At 55.2% G+C, this 18,757-nt stretch overlaps 6 protein-coding genes across 6 annotated transcripts; 4 read left to right on the plus strand and 2 right to left on the minus strand.

Moving 5' to 3' along the window:
* Nucleotides 1–607: 607 nt before the first annotated feature.
* On the plus strand, nucleotides 608–4,489 carry MONBRDRAFT_22794 (uncharacterized protein; the record flags this gene model as incomplete). The annotated part of the gene is made up of 13 exons (XM_001742945.1): nucleotides 608–673; nucleotides 768–1,067; nucleotides 1,138–1,245; nucleotides 1,322–1,444; nucleotides 1,532–1,599; nucleotides 1,686–1,781; nucleotides 1,866–2,001; nucleotides 2,105–2,188; nucleotides 2,291–2,389; nucleotides 2,487–2,723; nucleotides 2,853–3,434; nucleotides 3,581–4,262; nucleotides 4,323–4,489. 13 exons carry the CDS (start codon nucleotides 608–610, stop codon nucleotides 4,487–4,489), a joined length of 2,748 nt encoding a protein of 915 aa, XP_001742997.1.
* Nucleotides 4,490–5,034: 545 nt separating this feature from the next.
* MONBRDRAFT_22795 (uncharacterized protein) lies at nucleotides 5,035–5,568 on the minus strand (the record flags this gene model as incomplete). Its single annotated transcript, XM_001743270.1, has 1 exon — nucleotides 5,035–5,568. The coding sequence occupies one exon, from the start codon at nucleotides 5,566–5,568 to the stop codon at nucleotides 5,035–5,037; it is 534 nt and encodes a 177-aa protein (XP_001743322.1).
* Nucleotides 5,569–6,473: 905 nt separating this feature from the next.
* On the plus strand, nucleotides 6,474–7,052 carry MONBRDRAFT_5669 (uncharacterized protein; the record flags this gene model as incomplete). Its single annotated transcript, XM_001742946.1, has 1 exon — nucleotides 6,474–7,052. The coding sequence occupies one exon, from the start codon at nucleotides 6,474–6,476 to the stop codon at nucleotides 7,050–7,052; it is 579 nt and encodes a 192-aa protein (XP_001742998.1).
* Nucleotides 7,053–8,560: 1,508 nt separating this feature from the next.
* On the minus strand, nucleotides 8,561–10,950 carry MONBRDRAFT_35836 (uncharacterized protein). Its single transcript, XM_001743271.1, has 2 exons — nucleotides 8,927–10,950; nucleotides 8,561–8,830 (listed from the first exon to the last, which is right to left on the minus strand). The coding sequence occupies exons 1-2, from the start codon at nucleotides 10,932–10,934 to the stop codon at nucleotides 8,706–8,708; spliced, it is 2,133 nt and encodes a 710-aa protein (XP_001743323.1). The 5' UTR covers nucleotides 10,935–10,950; the 3' UTR covers nucleotides 8,561–8,705.
* Nucleotides 10,951–14,228: 3,278 nt separating this feature from the next.
* MONBRDRAFT_22797 (uncharacterized protein) lies at nucleotides 14,229–15,707 on the plus strand (the record flags this gene model as incomplete). Its single annotated transcript, XM_001742947.1, has 2 exons — nucleotides 14,229–15,425; nucleotides 15,675–15,707. The coding sequence occupies 2 exons, from the start codon at nucleotides 14,229–14,231 to the stop codon at nucleotides 15,705–15,707; spliced, it is 1,230 nt and encodes a 409-aa protein (XP_001742999.1).
* Nucleotides 15,708–17,165: 1,458 nt separating this feature from the next.
* On the plus strand, nucleotides 17,166–18,245 carry MONBRDRAFT_5672 (uncharacterized protein; the record flags this gene model as incomplete). Its single annotated transcript, XM_001742948.1, has 1 exon — nucleotides 17,166–18,245. One exon carries the CDS (start codon nucleotides 17,166–17,168, stop codon nucleotides 18,243–18,245), a length of 1,080 nt encoding a protein of 359 aa, XP_001743000.1.
* Nucleotides 18,246–18,757: the final 512 nt, after the last annotated feature.

The raw sequence follows: 18,757 nt of genomic DNA on the forward strand, positions 1-18,757 counted from the left end.
TTCTTTGCAAAGCGCATGGTGTTGCTCTGTTAGCATCGCCCAGGCCTCAAATTCGCGCTCGCGCCATTGCAGACATATGTGCAAGCCTGCCGAGGCTCACCGACCAGCTGGGAGCTAGCCTGGCAGATCTTGGACCTTGGCGATGCCACCCTTGAGGTAGGTCAATCAACGGTGCCTCCGCCTCCGCCGCATTGGAACAACCGTGCTGCAGAGCGCCCTCTTACACACACGCATATCTCCAGGAGCAATTTTTCGCCTGCAACCTTCTCTCTGAAAAGGTCTGTTGGCGCCATCCCGCCTCACTCGTGTATGCTTCTGACTCATGTCGTGGTTGTGGTGGGCGCAACGTAGATGGGTGTGCGCTGGCATGCCATAGATGCTGCTGAGCAGTCCCAGACGGTCCAGCGGTTGTTGCACCTGACCCAACAGGTTGGAAACTCAGCATCGGTTCCAGTGGTCCATGACCACCATTGAGGCCCGAGCCAGAGCGAGAGCAGTGCATCTGACCTTCAACCTTGTCAAAACCTGCCTTTGGTTCTCTGTTTTTTTGGTTGCTTTTTTTTTTGGTTTTTTTTGCGCCGCGCCTTACCGTGTGTCCACGTTCTAGATGAGCCTGGCACAACCGGTTTTGTTCCGCAAGCTGGCGCGCGTCTTGGCCACAGCCGCCATCAAAGTGCGAGGCAAATTTTGTCTGCTGAGCGGGCCATTCCGAATTGAATCTGGCTGGACATTGGCTGACTCAGTGCACGCGTGTCTTGTCCCCTTAGGCCGTGGGCTCAGTCTGGGTGAATCCGGTGGAGGACATTCAAAACGGCTTCACCGAATATTTTCAGCAGCACGGAGGCTCTGAAAACCAGCTCTATGCCACGCTCATGGAGATTTATCGCGTATGGCCTCGTCGCTGTCAAGTCGTCAAAAAGACGAACGTGTGCTTGCTCTGGACCCGCTCACATGGTACTGCCTCGTCTTCCGCGACGCAGTCCATCTCTGAATGCCGTCGGCTCTCGGTTCCGAACAAGACCACGCAGCCCCATTTACTCGTCCAGTTACGCCTCGTTACTGAAAAGGTGGGTGGCCCTGCCGGCTTCAAAAGCTGTTACCCCTGCCATGTGACGCGTATTGTGTGCAACTGCCTAGGTGGTGGCCGCAGCCACGGCGGTGCTTGAGTCCAGCACCGAAGACACCGCGTTGCTGCAAAGCACACTGGCAGCCATGGCCGAGTTTGTCGAACGACTCTCATCCTTGGTTCGTTTGTCTCAATGATGCCAAGGCGTTCCATTGCTGCCATAATTTCAAGTGTGGTTGCCCTGTGCGCAAGCAGCGCCTCTGCACCCTTGCATACGAACACTCTTTCTCATGCGGGCCGCCTGGCAATGCTACATTTACTCCGTTCATGAAGAATGATCTCAGCAGCCAGCTGCAACGCACCACCCAGCTTCTGATGGTGAGTTTGCACCTGTCTCAAAAATCTCGTAGAAGGTCTAAAGGGGCATCTCCTCACATTGCATCATGATGTTTGATCAATCGGTAGAATGATGACCTATCCGATGCAGCAGCAACCTATCTAGTTGCAGTCTTGAGTCATGATCATGCAAGAACGTAAGGCGTGTTTTGCACTAGCTTCATCGCCTTGGTCATGCCCCGCATTGCGCTGGCCACAGCAACATGACTCTTTGGCTACGTAGGATGCCAGATCTTTGGCTAGAAATGATGCGCTATCTCAATTCTACTAGGCCAGTGCTGCAGCAGTGCCTCCATGAGGGGCGAGACGATGTTGTGCGGTGGGTCTATCAGCTTGCAATCTGCTGTTTGCGCCCCGCCTCGCAGGCTGCTTCTGATGACATGTGTCACAAACTCCAACGCAGAGGCATCATTCGTGTGGCCTTGGCAGTGGGAGAAGAACACGTTCATAAGCTCTTGTCATCGGAGAGTCCAGACATGCAGCGCGAGTTTGGCCTGCTCCTCGAGCTTCTTGCCGCTGCTGTTGCGCATCCCGAACCAGTGCGTCACAATGACCCCCCTCTTACTTGAAGTGTCCCTCTCGCCTTTACGCCTTCCCGCCTGCTGACACAGTTTCGCGCACATACCTCGTGCGTGCACACAGTATTTGGTAGGAGAAACCATCAGCAGCTTGCCCACCAACTTTTGGTTCAAGTTTGTGGATACTTTGGCCTCTTTTGACGAGCAGGTGTGCTCGGCTACCCGCTGTTTTCAATCAATCATCGTATGCTTGCGTGTTAGAGCATTGCCACCTCATGCGAGCGTACGATGATCACCGCCTGCCCGACAGCTCGGGCCCAGACTTTGTGCAAGCTACAAGCCCATAGTTTTGCAAGTTGTGGCTGCGCTGGTGATCAAGCTTCGCTACCCTGAAGAGCAGCTTGATGCCGTAGGTCTCGATATCTGACGCGACAACAGCAGAATGCCAGCAACCTTTGGGGCCCGCCATTCACCTGCCCTTTCGCGTTTTGGAATTTGCTGCGTAGAATGATTTAGAGGACTTTGATCAGTATCGAAGCGTCTGGGGTGAATACATCCTCTGCGTAACCACTATGCTGCGCGATGAATGCATCAACGTCTTGGGCTCCGCGTTGGTTGAGGCACGGGAGTCCAATGTCACGTGGCAGGCCTATGAAGCAGTGCTGTACTGCACGGCCTGCGCAGCAGAAGGGGTGGATGCCGAGTGCGCTTCCGTAGAGCATTTGCTGCAGCTCATTACAGATGTCAGTGATGCGCGCTAGCACAGTGGTCTGCCTTGTGACCAGGCCATCATTTCTATTCTCCATGCTTGTATTTCTCTGCAAACCCGTGTTGCTGCACTGACATCTCGCTCTCGCTTGCCACTGAGACAGGCGCCATCACACCCCATCATGACGCGAACAGCCATTCGCTGCATCGGCAGCTTTGCTGAATGGTTGGCAGCTCATGGCCATGTCCTGGTAGCACTGGTTCCCATGCTGTACCAGCCCCTGCGCGATGCTGACCTCGGTGCCGTGGCATCAGAGTCTCTCCGACTCTGCCTTGACTCTGGTGCTAACCAAGTCCAAAGCATTTTGGATAGTATCCTCGATGCCATCTTACCTATCGTGGATGATGCCACCATCAGTATCAAAGTTCGCAAGAATTTGGTCGAGGCATCCTGCTGTGCCATCCGTGCTGCGCCCACTGCAACTATGATGCGTACCAGTGCTCGCTTGGTGAATCCTCTCCATGAGCAAACTTTGGGTTTGCTGCGTCAAAACTTACACGATCCAGCTACGATTGAGGCCTTGATGAGCCATTTGCAGATTATGCAGGCCGTGTCTCGGTGCCTGCAGCCGACCAACCCCGAACCAGGCAGCACCCCTCCACTCTACCCCTTGATGGAAAGCAGCATGCTGCCACTGCGTGCCATTTTCGGTCAAGAACCCGTAAATCCAGGCTTTGTCAAGGAGGTCCGTCATACTACTTTCTTATTTGCCTCGGCTGTGCTGCTTGGTTGATAGCTTTGAAACTGCTCAACTTGGGGTCCGCCCGTACCTATCCACTCGCCGAGCCTCTCACGTTGCTGTCTTGCGTTATTACCTTGGTGGCACTGCAGGCGTGCATCTGGCTTCTGTCGGCGATCCGAACCTTGGGGACGGCATCAGCGCCACTGTGCGCCTCCATCTTTGACCTCGTGAATCTTGTGATTGGTCGCGAGCCCTCTGAGCGACTCTTCGAAACGCTGGCGGCTTTGGGACGTCTACACCATCGCAATCAGGACCTCCAGCCTGTCATTCACCAGGAGCTCTTGGATGTATCGAAGGCCCTTGAATCTCGTCTAAGCCACCCGCAGCAAGAGGACACAAACATCTTGATGGCCTACTTTGATTTTGTGGCCAAACTCGTGCGAGTTAATGCCCCTTTGGTGGTGGGCAATGATTCAAACTTTGCGATGTCTCTGTTGTATTGGGGTCGGCTTGGCATGCTGCAGCGCGAACCCTTGACTGTGCGCTATGCTTGTCAGCTGCTCTCCGAACTCATCAGCAAGAGCAAAGAGACGCCCGTGTTGCAGCAGGCTGTGGCTAGCACGGCCGGCGAGATTATGAGCGCCTCCCTGAATAACATTGCGACAACAGCCCTCGGCGCTTTCATCGTTGACATGGCAGGCGTTCTTTTTGCATTTGCCTCCACATATCGCGACGAATTCAAGGCATGGCTTCCCACCGAATTGGGACAGCCAGCCTATGCACACGTCCCCGCCGATGTGCGTGACGAATTTGGGACAATGGCAACTTCCAGTACGTCCGTTTCTCGTTCTCTTCGACATTGGCTTTGTGTTGTTGTTGTTGTTGTTTTAGGTTTTGTTCAGTTTTGTCACGCGCGGTGCTTGGGTGTACTCATCAAAGTCTGTCACCTGGCTTGTCTCAACAATGCGATGTTAGCTGCTTTGAAAAAGAAGTTTAATAAGGCGTTGCAGCAGTTTGCATCGTACTGTCGCGATGCACAGGCGGTCATTATCGATTAGTAATCCGAAACCCGACAAACCCAAATCCAAATCGACAGGGAGGCAGCGATGATGTAGTCGCCGCCAGTGTTGGTAGACAAGTGGTACTGTAGCAGCTGCCGCAACCATCCCAAACGTCGACCCAAGCCGACAGTGACGGGAGCAAATTGACCACACACGCCAGCCTTTTTGCCCACCCTGATCTCTCAAGCATTGATCGGCATTCATGCCTGCCGCAAGCCCTCCAGGATGCTGCTCCGTGCGGCTGGACTAACGCTGTCGGTGTCAACATACTGGAGCGTGAGCTCCAGCGCCACAAAGGCCGAGTCAATCTCGGATACATAGCGTCCCTGGAGACGAGCAAAGTAACAAGCGAAGCGAAAGGATGAGCGGGAGCCAAGTTGCCATCAAGTCCACGCGAGCATATCCTCGCCCACAATAAGACTCACGTTATTGAAAATCTGGACGCGAGACCCATCAATGCGAAAGCACAGCTCATCGCCCAGCTGGAAATTGCCGGCTGGAAATTTCTGCACATACGGAAAAGAGAAAGCGAGAACCATTATTCAGAGGGCAATGGTTGATTCGTAAAGCAGAGCGAATATTATGAGGATGGCGCTCCAGTTATACGACCAAGACCAGACCTGCGACAATTCCTGAAGTTCGCCACGAATGCGCTCGTCCTCTTCCGGGCCAACAGAGCTCTTGTGGAGGCGTGCAAAGAGAGCACGGTTGAAACCGTCACGCAGGTGGGAGAAGGCGGCTTTGCGATAAGGTGTCAGCCGAATCACACGCGGGCTCTGGTTCACGGCCTCGCGGAAAGCCTCGGGCAGAGGCTCGGCGTAACGGTTGCCCCACTGGCGGCGGTCTTCTTCACGAAGATAGAGAGCCACGGAATAGACGTAATAGTTCAAAAAGGTGACCGCACGTGTTCCACACCCCACGAGCGCAAGAGACTCTTGAGGAGCCAGCAAGCTACCAGCCTCCAAGGCCGCGGGATGCTCCAGATTTGACAACGGATCCTTGACCACGCGCATGCCAGGAACGGGTGGCTCGCAACCAGCCACACCAAGCATAGCACCGCCCGTAGCCGTGGCCATGATAGCCCAGCCCACACGATGCCGCCAAGCTGGTGGTGTCGAAGTTGCCCTTGTCGCAGCCGTCCTCATGAGCACAGGCGCCTGCCGCATCCAGCCTTTTGCACTTGGACTGCGCAGCGTTCGCAACATCGCGGCAGATGCCATTTTTCGCAAGCTGCAGCTTTCCCGGCAAAGGACCACCAGTAAGTGCCAAACTCCCTGAACGCGACCACAGCACTAACCCAAAACTTCCAACCCCACCCTCTCAGCACCAGCACCAGCAAGGTTGCCATACACACCTTCGTTCCCGTATCGTCGCTCGTCCCTTGCCAAGACCTTTGCCGTCGTCCTCCTCCTCCTCCTCCTCCTCGTTCTGCTCCGCTCGCTTTTCGAAAAATTGTGTGTGTGTGTGTGTGTGTTTCTTTTAAGTCACACAAAGAAATGGCTGATCCAAAGAAAGTGTAGTAAAGACTACACAAGTTGTAGATTCCAAAGCACATATAGTGATAGTAAAAGTGGAAAGAATAGAGGTAATTATAGTGTCACAATGGTGTTTGCTTGCATCCAAATTTGATCATGGCGCTCACCCCTGCGCAGCTGCTGGAGCAGTACCAGACGCCATTGCCTGTCGTCACCGTCAAAGGCCATTATGGTCTCAAGGACGCCGATAGCCTCAGTGAGGGCGAAAAGCTGTAGGTATCAACCCGCAATGAGCCGTTCTACCAGCGGCCACCACTCCGCTGTGCTGGTGTTTGCTCAAGAAAATTAAACACGCGATCGAGCCCCCCTTGCCCCATGCCAGCCCCTTGGCCTCCCTGCTACTTCCGCCGAATCACAACATCATTGGGGCTTCGCCTATTTATCCTCTTGCCCTATACTGGTGACACTGTAGAACGATATTTTTCTCGCGAGAGGAGGAACTGATCATGGCTCGCGATCGCAAGGATCGCGAGATAGCTGTACCGCTTGATCTCGGCGTTCCGTTTCGCCTTTTTGACCGCCATGTTAAGCTGCGGCATGGGACTCCAGGCCGGCTCGATCCCCTAGGCTCGCACTCGCTTCGACTGCTGATATCTCACTTCCAGCTGCCTCTTCGCGTGAGTATCGAGGGTGACGTCGAGGTCGACGGGCTCAAGCGCAGGTTTGTCCTGGTGGGCACAACAGCCTCCTTTCAGTGCCGCCCCACACTCCCGCTCGGCCAGCAGACCGCCGCTAACCTTCCCGCAACCCCTTGTTTCTGCATCTACCTTGTTGCCGTGTGCTTTGTTGCTAGTGCCCTCCACGGCTTGCTCTTGCAGCGCAAGACCACATCCCGTTGCCTTCTGGCTCGGCCCTTGAACCAGTCCTGTAGCGACTTCTTGCTCATACCCTTGGATCTGGACGTTCGATTTCAAGTGGCAAGTGCTGCAATTGGCCTTTTGTGCCTTACGCCTTACTTCCCGCCCGCTTCATCCTTGCTCTTTACCCTGCACTGTATTGCTCCACGACGAGCCCTGCGTGACTGACTGGGCGGAGTGTGTACCTATTTGTGGCTCGAATGAAATTCTCAGGCTAATCCCAAGACTGCACAGCGGCGGCAGTCATTGGCGGGTACCTACGAGGAGCCGGATGAGATGATACGCAAGCTGGAACAAGATTACGACACCCTCTCGGTTGGTCAGCTCGCTTGTGCTTAGGCTTTGCGCACCACTGCGGACTGACGGAGGCCTTGAGCAGATTCGCAGCGTGGGCACTTTGCGTATGCGCCGCCATCATCAAGCTCGAGCGCCACCACTCCCACCGCGCCGGCAAGCACGACTGATGATGGATATCTCGTTCCTGGTATTGGACTCGATTCCGGTGCAAACGTTTATGCAGAGCCGGGTAATCTCAGCCAGGTTCAATCACAGGTACGTATCAACCCCTTTTTCTTTCTTCTTTTTTTCCGTGATTTTGAGTCATTAATTTGCTCCGTGTGGGTCTCGATACATCCGTACACACTCTGTTGCACAAGCTGACGCTCATTTGGCCATTCGGGCCTACCTCAGACTGCCACTGGCATGCGACGCTATTCTCTCGCCGTGCCCGGCAGCGCTAGCAAAAACGCTTCTTCTGCGCCTGTCCACAACAACAGCCGTGCGCGAGGTGTATCGGCCGACCTTTCTTGGATGGCTAACCAGGCGCATCCTCCGCGTCGACAGACCTTGGCCGCGGGCCCCGTGCAGCGAGCGAACCGATCGCGCCCCGCCGTCGCTGCCCTGGAGCAATCCAACACCGCGATGCCCTCGTCACCCCGCTTGACGGTACCTCTTGCGCAACATTGCCCAGAGCCCTCAACCTCAGGCGTACATGCCCGCACTGGGACTGTGGAGTACCCTTCTGCTGATGAGGTCAGCTCTGGGCCTGGCATCGTCATGGGAGTTTGGTGTAATTTTTCCCTAATTTTTGTCTAATTTTTGTTCATTTTTTTATTTTGTCCCTTTACACTTGGCGTTGGGACGCTTGGGTCGTGCAGTTGGGTGGGTATGGCGTTGGCGATGTAGCACGGCTTTTGGAACATCTCAACTTGAACCAGTACGTGACACGCTTTCGGAATGAACAGATAGACGGACGGCTTTTTTTGGCCTTGGACGACGACATGCTCAAAGGTAGGAGGTCCATGAAGTGTTGTTGTTGTTGTTTTTTGCATCACAACAACTCGAACATCCGAGGTTTCTTTCCCCTTTTCCCAACCCACTTCCATTGATGGTGATGTGATTGATTGATTGTCTCATTTGACCAACTTTAGACGATCTCGGCGTTGCAAATCGCTTTCACCGAGTTAAATTGCTTTTGGTACTGGAACGCGCGGCGGATCAGACCTCCACCTGTTAGCCTCGTGAAGACATCATAATAATAATATCATTATCGTATCAGTGTCATTTTTTCTGTGAGCACCGGCTTTAATACCGCAATCAAGTGTCAAGCTTACAAAGTGGCGGCGAGTGCGACCGAGGCACCACCTTTTATGGAGTGAAGCGATTTTGTCGGCAGTGGAGTCAAGATCGATTATTCCCCCGTTGTGTAAGGCACCATTCACGTGTGAACGGTACGCAAAGCAAGAGCGACTGATCCGCAAGCTCAGACTGGAGTCAACACGTGACAAGACGCATGCATCGCGCGTACAGTGCTGCGCGGCCTCAGTGCAGGAGAGCGCGCACCTCTTCTTGGAGGGCATGATTAAGACTCCCAACGACAGCCGAAAACACGTCTGGCTCTGCCTGCGTCAAGAAGCGCAGAAAGTCGACCAGCGCTGCACGAATATCTAGTGGACAGGCATAGCGTAAAATCCAAGACACGATCAGCGCAGACCAGACTGGAGGACAGTGGTATCGGGATGGACACAGTATTTCATGCTTACCATTTTCAACTTTGGTGCCCGTCAAGAGAATGCTAAACAAGGCGTGCAACACGGCATGCCACTGCTGCGGAGTGACAGAGAGACGGCCACTCTCACGGACTACGCGCAACATGGCCATCACCGTGCGATTCTCTGACAGATCCTGTTGCAGGGGCAACGCCTCTACAATCTGGGCTAGTACGGCAGCTTGCTGATCGAGACCGAGCGCAGGTGCTGATGTTTGCTGCTGACGGGCCAGAATGCGTGATGCACACCCCATGGCATTATCGCGGGCGTGCAAACCTTCCTCGTCATCAGGAGCCACTTGCACCATGCCTAAAAGGACGCCCATTAGCTCGGGCACTGTGGACTGGATGGCCTCGGTGCCGTGCTCCATCAAGAGACCTGCTGCATAAACAGCATTGCCACATATCTCCGCGTCGCTGTCTCGAAGACAGGGCTGAATAAGTGTGTACAAATCGCGCTCAATGGGCTGGGCCCCGGATTCCAGACCTTCAATCATCTCTGCCACCGTGCCGATGCAAAAGTTTCGCTCAGGGGCAGTGGCGCGTCGGGGTCGCACATAGTATGAGAGCGGCTGCAAGAATGTTGTTGCAAGGGCCGTGCCCGAAGGGCCCAGAGCTTTCACCAAAGCCACAATGCATTCACCGACGTACTCCATCAGGAGCATCTCCAACTCAGCCAGGCTTTCCTCGTCGTCCGGGTCCTCATCAGGGTCAATGGCTTCGTGTTCATAATCCTCCACTTGGCATTTCGCACGCCGACCCACAAAACCCAGCAAAAGGCCCTGAACGGCGTCCACATGTCCCGGCGCAGCAAGCGCGTAGGGACCACAACCTTGCAAGTGTCGGTGCAGCGCCTCGAGCTGATCGCAAGCCACCTCTTTGTCCTCTTCCCCCTGCAGGGCCTGCAGAAGCAGCGCTGTCGTGTGCGAGATGGGGCTTTGCAGTTCCTCCGTCAAGGGTGGCTGTGCAGGAAAGCTTGGCGTCCAAAGTTGAGCATCCAGGTCGGGATTCTGCAGGGCAATGGCCATCTGTGTGATACACAGCTCGACCGAGGCCTTGTAGGTGGAGGCCAGAAGGGATGGGATGGTAGCCTGGTAGCGATCGGCCACGCATCGGGCACAAGCCTCGAACCCTTGTGCTAGATATGGCCCAAAGTGCAGGCGGCAAAATTTGGCCAGGGCGGCCAAGAGCTGCATGGCCGCCTCAGCCTCAGGCATCTCAGAAGTGTGCACGGCACCAATAAACCCATCGTCGTCTTCATCATCTTCATCGTCCTCGTTGCCCAGGCCTGACAACGAGACTGGAATCTGGGGTACCACGGTGCGGTGGACGCCGGCGGCACGCGTGCTATTGAGTACCAAGGGCATGATGGTCGGCAGGCAGGGGGCAAAGCTATCCTCCAAAAGTCGGGCAAAACTGCCAAACATGGTGAAGCTGGCGACGCGTACGTCGGGATCATCGACTTCGCGAATCACCTGCAAGACGGCAGTAAACATGTCCTGCACGTGGCCCGATCCAGCCTCGGCCTGCGAGCGGGGGCAGCACGAGGCCACGAGACCTGCTGTGTCCAGGGCCTGGCAGAGTAACGGAAGCTGGTCCAGCTCGCGCATACCCAGAAGAGACTTGAGATGACCCATCACGGGATCGACGTACGTCCTGAAAGCCTCGGGACAGGCCAGTGCCAGCGCACCCAAACAAGATACAGCTGTTTGGTGGGCGTCCAAGCTCATGCCGGTCAGTACGTTGAGGAGATCCATGATCGAGGGCAAATAGGGCTCCACATCCGACTCCATACTGTCCAAAAACTGCTCAAGGGCAACGCAGGCCCGCTCCTGGACTTCGTTGTCAGAGTCTTGCACACAGCCCATGATGGCGGGTAAAACGGTCTCGTGGTACTCTGTGATTTCTGGTGTACAATGCTGGGCCAGTGCCGTGAGGCACACACAAGCAGCACTGCGCACGGTTCGGGCCGAATCCTGCATCCCATTCTGAACCAGTGCCATGAGGCCCTGTAGATTGCTACAAGAATCAAGGAGATTGGCACAGCCAGACGGGGGGAAGCAAAGGTTTGAGAATGTGTGACACACCGAGCATCAGTGGGCTGTGATATACGCAGGGATGCGGAAAGAGTCTATGACCCATGCACTGAAGCCCCTGTGTGCGGGCCAGCGGGCGCTTCCGTACCTTGTTGTTTTGATGTAGTGGGAGGCGCCCTCGACAATGGCATGCGCAGCATCGAAAGCACATCGTCGCTGGCCGGGAAGAGATGAGCTGACATGGGCTTGCACGTGTTCCACTACTGGCGGGAGCGTCAGCTCGGGAGGCACATGGGTAGAGACGGCAGCCAGCATTTCGAGGGCATAGCTGTAAACTTGTTCATCAGCAATGTCGTCACTCGAACTATCAGCTTCGAACCCATCACTCAAGACCCGAAGGAGTCCCAAGAGGGTGCTCAGCACCGTTGGCAACAGACGCTTTTTCACTAATGACTTGGACTTGCGGATGATCATCCAGTGCAGGTATCCAAGAGCTTTCATGACCACTTCCTCATCGTACTCGTCAGCTTTGACAACCTGCGCGGAGTGCATGATTCATCCACCCGATCACCGAGGTTGAAATTGAAGAGTCAGAGATGATCAATGACAATTTAGATGGAATTGATGATCTGGCGTGAAACGGATAAAGTACCCGTGGCATACGTGCACGGATGATGCCAGCACGTACGTTAAGGGCAAACATGATCATGTCCTGGATAAAAGGCTTGGCCACGGGAACTTCGCACTCGGTCAAGTCCTCCAGCAATTCCATGAGCTAGTCAGTTTTCGGCGGGCGTGGGGAGGGCAAGGGCAACCAAGCCAAGCAATGGCGTGAGCAGGCATGACTGTTTGTTGAGGCACTGCAAAATGAAGTGGGGCCAGGGATGCGGTTGATGCGTTCGAGGGTACCTTTGCAGCGTCCGGGGTGGACAAGCAGCGCCGGAGGGCAACGAATGCGGTCGGGATGATGGCACGCACGGCGGCGGCATGTGCACTTGTCACAGCGGGAAGCATAGCGGAGACTGGGCACGGGTAGAGGCAGTCAAGGTGAGTCGGCAAGGAAACAAGGATGTCCTTAAAATATCAAAAAAAAACCCGAGCAGGCAACACGGGAGGGGCCGCCTACTGACAAGTTGAGAGGGCAGCCTTGACAACCTCCGCGTCGTCTGCTTGCAGACAAGGGTTCATGACGGCAAGGATAGTGGGAAAGTGGGGCTGGAACTGTTGAATAGGGCACGGTTGTGCAAAGCAGATGATGAGCCGACCTGTGCTGGGTCAGAGTCAAGAATAGGAGGGGCTTGCAGATAACAACCACGGCGACGCACCAGCTGGGAGCTGTTGCCATCCTCGAGCAGAGCCGCCAAGAGCCGGAAGCCCAAGGCTATCGTTGGGTTGATCACGGCAAAAGAAGACAAGGAAAACGTCGCGTGGTTGTGCATGTCCAAAGCAAGCAATACGCAGCGCGGGCGGGAAAAATGCCACAGCAAAGTTGTGAGAGGTTTGATCGCAGAGCGTTGCATGTGGGTCATTTGGTGGACCCATAATTCGCAAGACACGAGCATGACACGGGTGTTGGGGCACAATACGAACTGCGGTGTGTCAACTCCTCGGCAGTAAGAAGGGCGTGGGTGCATTGCAACAGTTCTGGCCATTGGTTATCGCCAAGTTCAATCTTGGCAATGGCGCTGTGGACAAGGGGGGCGGGGAAAAAAACGCAGGCGAAGGCAAGAAGTGAAGCGCGCGCGCGCGAGGGAGAGAGTGAGAGAGAAAGGGAGAAAACGGGAAGAAGAAGGGGAAGAAAGGAACAATCATCGCAAACTCGAATAGCAAGCTGCAATGGAGTCGCAAAGGGAGGGCGCAAGGAGCATACCAAATGACGTTAAGGAGACCATTGTTGAGCGCGCGCTGTTCAGCGGCCCCAAAGGTGTTTTGCCACAGCTGAATGAAGCCAGCTTTGAGTTCTTGGCGCATTTCCTGCGGGAAGCGATTCCAGCTGAATCACGGGGTTGTCGCGGCGTCCGCAGACGAGAGGACAAGGTGAGAAAGGCCAAGGCAGAAAGCGAACATCGTGCTGAGCATTGTCGTGGGGCACAGGGTTCTTTAAGAAAATAAAATAAAGTACGAACCGGGCAAGAATGCGCTGACGTAGAAGAACAATGGCGAGTTGCTTGATGTCAATGTCATAGTCACGGGCAATGACTTGATAAAGCTCGGGCACAAGCTGGGTTGGCGAGCGCTTGGTGAGCGTGTCCAGCTGCTCGGTGCCGGTCTGGATGCAAGCATTATCTGGCTGCAGCAAGTTGAATAGCGCTTGCAAGAGTTCATCCATCTTTGCGGTTGTTGTGTGCCAACCCTTTTCAAGAGAATGCCCCCCAATCCCCGAATCCTTGCCCCACTACACACAGCTCTTCCTCAAAGACTCTGCCAACGCACACGGGCCGGGCCTCAGCACCTGGTCACCCTCAAGCAGAGCACGCGTGCGCAAAAGCGAGAGCGAGAGAGAGAGAGAGAGAGAGTGAAGCATGAGAGACTTGGCTAAGCGACAGTATAATAAACATCACACTTTTAATAAAGTCTGACAAACGGAAATGGCTGACAAAGAGAGAGCCAAACATCACACACACACACGCACACAGAGATCGCTGATCACACCTATCGCTGACGTTTGAAGGGGTAAGAAGAGCAAATCAACCACACGCATCATCGGCAACGCGGCACGACACGCCTGCCCCGACATCTTCAACGCTCATCATCATCATCATCGGCAGGGTGAGGTTCATGCATCCCGCAGGCAGTCGTGCTGATCAAGGCAGACCACCATATCTGGACAACTGCATTCCACGTGCCGCGTTCTGGCCCTGACGACCTTTTGAAACAGCATTTCAAAAATCTTTTGCCTGTGCACAGTGCCCTGCGCATGAGCAAGTTGCAACGCCCAGGTTGTCAGGGAGCAGGTGCCCATCAGCTCGGGCCAACGCCGCAGCCTTTGATCTCCGTCGACGGTGGTTCCCGACCCCCTCGAGGCTCTGACTTGATCCGTCCCAGTGGCATTTCTTTATTTTTTGCCTCGACTTGCATGTCGTCGTCACCAACATTCTAACATTCTGGGTTTGGTATCCTATTGGAGAGGAGACGCCGTTACCAGTTCCTTCCCTCAACCGCTGTCGTTACGCCGCAGCGTAGGGCATGGCATTGCAGTGGTGCTGCTCAATATTTATTGACAGGCCAGCTTAAGGTCTCTTCAACGTGCATGCTCGGATCATGGCGCTGCGTGTCGGCCAGTCCGCGGCCACGCCGGCCGCGCCCGTGGTAGACGGGCGCTATCTACTGCTCAAGTGTCTGCACGAGGGCAGTCTGGCCAACGTTCACTTGGCCACCGATGTGCAGGCAAGTAGTGCAGTGGTGCTCAAGATCCTGCATACTTCCAAGCGCTCCTATGAGCGTGAGGTGGCCATGATGCAGACCATGCAAGGGGCCCCCCACGTCGTGCAATTGCTAGACCACTTTATCGATGCTCAGGAGCGGCCCTGCATTGTCATGGCCCACATGGAACACGGCACGCTCCTCGAGTACATTCAACCCAATGCACCGCACCTGCTGACCGTTGAACACGCGTGTCGGTGGGGCCGTCACCTGGTCGCTGGGGCCCTTCAGCTGGCCTTGCGCAACCTGGTGCATGGTGACATCAAGCCCGAAAATTGCCTCATCAATGCTCGCGGTGAGCTGATCTTGCATGACCTCGGGTGTGCGGTCGGAGTGGGCTACAAGCACGGTGGCCAGCCTGCGGGGACCCGGGCGTATCTCGCCCCGGAAGTTTTGTTGGGTCAGCCATCAAGCAGTGCTCAGGATGCCTGGGCCGTTGGGTTGGTCCTGTTTGCCATTCTTTTTGCTGATTTGCCGTGGGAGCGTGCCATGCCCTCCGACCCCAATTATCGCTTGTACCTCCAGTCCAACTCTCTGCCCGATCCCCACCAGCGTCTGCACCTGCTAACCCCGGCCTTCCGCACCTGGCTCCATCGTCTTTTGGATCCCGACCCTCGTCGACGCGCCAGTCTGGCTGAGATGCACGCCTTCTTGCAGGCGCATCCTGCCTGGTTTGTGAACCAGATTGCCTCGCCCCCCTCAAGCTTGGGCTCGACGACTGAATCGAGCTCTGCAAGTGCTCGAGCCAGTCCCTCGCCTGCAGTCTCACCTGCACCGCCAAGAGGCAGTCCCAGCCATCATGGTGTCACTACACAGCAGCGACCATACGATCAAGTCCAGCAGCAAGAGCCTTATCAACACCAGCACCCAAATGCCCGGCCGGGTTCCTCCGATGCCCGACAGTTATCGTACCAGCACATGTTTTCACCAGCCCGGTCATCGACACCACCGACCCCGACCACACCTCGATCACCGACGACACCCGAGACGCCGAGCACCCGTTCCGATGGGCAGGGCAGTATTCAAGGACCCATGGTGCGCCCTCCGCCGCCGCGCCGCAGGTCTAGTAAGCAATGGCAGCTTGAGCGCCGTCGCAGCTCCCGAACTCTGATAACCTTGGTCTAGCAATCAGTTTGTTAGGAGGAGCCCCCCTTTCAGGAATCCAAAATTGATGACAAATTGATCTTCCCCAAAGCACAGACGTTCCAGAACTTGTTGTCCGCAATTCACAAATGTCTGACTTCTTCTCTGACATTTCTCGATGATTTCACTACTTTGACGCAGGATTACCGCGTGGTTCTTGGCACATGTCCCTGAACATGTGACAAACCTATGTTCCACCTCAGACTCGATGTGTGGCTCGAGGATGGAGCAGTCTCTCAGAAGACTGAGAGACCAGGGCACTCAGACTTGGAAGACTCAGACCACGGTGTTGAATGGCGTACTCGTGTGCCGTGGGACTGGTTGTGGCCTGTGGGTGTGCCATGGTTATGGCCAAGTCAAGCCCCCGATTACCCATGCCTGTTTCACAGATGTTCAGGGTCGGGGCATGTCGTGTTCTGGAGTTGCCTCCAGTTGGTCTGGCAGGCACACCTGTGATGTTCCTTTCCTTTTCTTCTCGAGTTTTCTTCATTCCCTTCTACTGCAAGCGCCTGTGATTCTTTGCTGTGCTGCAATCTCTCCGTCCTCCATGCTGTGTGTGCAGCAACATCAGGGTCTACTATCACAGTAGGGATGTTTTGCTTCTGTCAGTCCTCATGCATTGCTTCCGACGTTCCGAGCGCACGATAGTTGCTACCAGTCGATGCAGTCGAGGGCGTTGATTTCTCCCGCGACTAAGAGAGAGCATTATGATATCTTGTGAAATGGCAGCATATGCCCAGTCCAGACACGTGAGGTGGTGACGTCAAGACCGATTTGATTTGTGAGTAAAGCTCAGGAAGCAAGCACATGTCATGAACACTAGTTGCGAAGGGGGTCATGTGCCAGCTGCATTCCTGGTGGGGCTCTTCTTGTGGATGTGTAAACTTGTGACAAAATGGGGATGGCACCGAGTACTTGTTAAGTGTGGGCTTTATCGGGAATAGCAAGCAAGAAGCACGGGTTGCGTATGTCCCCACGCTAGACACAGATACTCAATAATCACATTCTGTAGGGTGTAGTCCTTGTCCTGTTCGCATATCCAATCTTACAACCATCTGCCCCAACTTTACTTGACATGTGCCTTCTCCATGTGCAGCACATGCTCTCCATGATGGGCAAGCGTCCACGGCACGCTCCGCAAGCAATCATGCAGAACCCCCAAAGCTTATGGGACACACCCATCTTATGACGCCTTCAAGCCGTCGCGTGCCCTTCGAGACCCCTGCTTCGGCTTGGGTTCGCGTGGTGTGTACATACAGGAGTGTTCCCTTCCCTCGTTCTTGTTCATGCTGCTAGACTGTTGCAGCTGTGCGAGGCAGGCGCGGCCTTTGACCCCCCGCCTTGAAACCCATCCATCCACCACACTGACCACTCTTTGTCGTGTCCGCACAAGTGGTGCATATTTAACCTTGCAACCCACATTCAGCTCCATGCATAGGAATAGAGAGAGAGAGAGAGCAACGCCCCACCGCGTCTTTTCGTGCACGACCTCTCCGCGTTGTCGGCATTTTCCAACCTCATCCAGCGCAGCTCATCAATACGCTGTTCTGCTTTCCTGCCAGTCCTGCTTACACCTCCCCACACCCAACCTTTACTTTCTTGTCTCGTGGCTGACTGCCTTGACCAAGAACCATGACCACATCTCCGGCTGAGCGCTACTGGATCTTGCAGAAGATCGGCTCGGGAGCCACCGCTACCGTATTCAAGGCCATTGACACGTTGGAGCGCCGTACCGTCGCCCTCAAGGTCTTCAACACCTCCAAGCCAGGTCCTTGCGACAGCGACGAACTCTCCTTCTACCCGCTCTTTGAGGGTTGCAGCACGGTGGCCCAAGCCGAGGCCAGCTACACCAACAGCCAGGGCCAACAGTGCATCGTCCTCCAATACATGCCCCACGGCACCCTCTTCGAGTACATCCACCCAGCCTCCTCCGTCGTCCTTACCATCCACCAGACCCGGCGTTGGATCCGCCAGCTTGTGGCTGCCGCACAAGAGTTTGCCCTGCGCGGTCTTGTCCACGGTGACATCAAGCCCGAGAACTGCCTCATCAGCGAAGCCGGTGATCTCGTTCTCCACGATCTCGGCACCACCACCCGCATTGGCCATCGACATGGTCGCTACATCCCCGGTACTGAGCTCTACATGGCCCCAGAGTTGCTACGCAGTCAACCCTGCAACACGCCTCAAGACGTGTGGGCCATCGGCCTTGTCATTTATGCCGCCCTCTTCGCCGATCTGCCGTGGGACCGGGCCAGTCGTCGCGATCCTCTCTTTGTCGCCTACCAGTCTGCTGGCCGTTTGCCCGGCAAAGCCGCCCTGGAGCTGCTGACCCCGGCCTTTCACAATTTGCTCCTCCGCATGCTCGACCCCAACCCCCAGACACGTGCCTCTCTTGAGCAAATCGCCGCCTTTATCGACAGCAACGCTCCCTGGTTCCGCTGCCAAGAAAGCCCCGCTGCCACCCCTTCCCCAAGCTTTACCAAGCTGAACCAGACTGCCCCCAAACTTCCAACACCGGCATCCCCCGCGCCTCCCTCTCCACCCACCAAGGCCAAGGGCGCGCCCCGTCACTCCATGGTTCACAAGCGGCCCTCCAGCGTCCACTCCATTGCCATTTCACACCGCAGCTCCCCCGGCACCAGCTCCCCCGGTGCCAGCTCACTGGTGTCCAGCTCTTCTCTCAACCGCTTTCTCAACACTACAGTTTTGTAATACGAGCTGCTACCTCTCTCAACCCCGTGTCCATAATGCAGTCGTGGTCCACGAGTGGATCGTCTGCTCCTTTCTCTGAGTCTTCCCCTTCTTAAGCGATGCCCGCGTCTCTTGCCTTCCCTTCGACCCCTGGCATTAGGCCAACATTTCTTGTCTATTATATTTGTCTTGCTGCTGGCAGCACCCATTGCTTCCATTCGAAGCATGAGTTATTATTCAAGCCTGTTTCCCTTGATGTGTCATCTGTGCCTGCTGCACAGTTTATCTCGCTGTTTTAGGACCTCCTTCTCGACCTTTTAGGGCTATCAAATAATAATTGTATTCTGATCCCAATGATCATCTGCTTACATTCACGCCACGTCTTTCCACTTTCCTGTGCACCTCTCCTTGTGTATGCCCTGCCTCAACAAGCCAGCAAGCACATGTTCATGTTCATGTTCCTGTGCCGACCCCTTTTTCTTCCTCCACACTCTTTCCAAGGGTGGTGAGCAAAAGGACACAAAACGAATTCA

This window comes from Monosiga brevicollis, genomic scaffold (assembly GCF_000002865.3).
Source record: "Monosiga brevicollis MX1 MONBRscaffold_3 genomic scaffold, whole genome shotgun sequence".
Taxonomy (NCBI): Eukaryota; class Choanoflagellata; order Craspedida; family Salpingoecidae; genus Monosiga; species Monosiga brevicollis.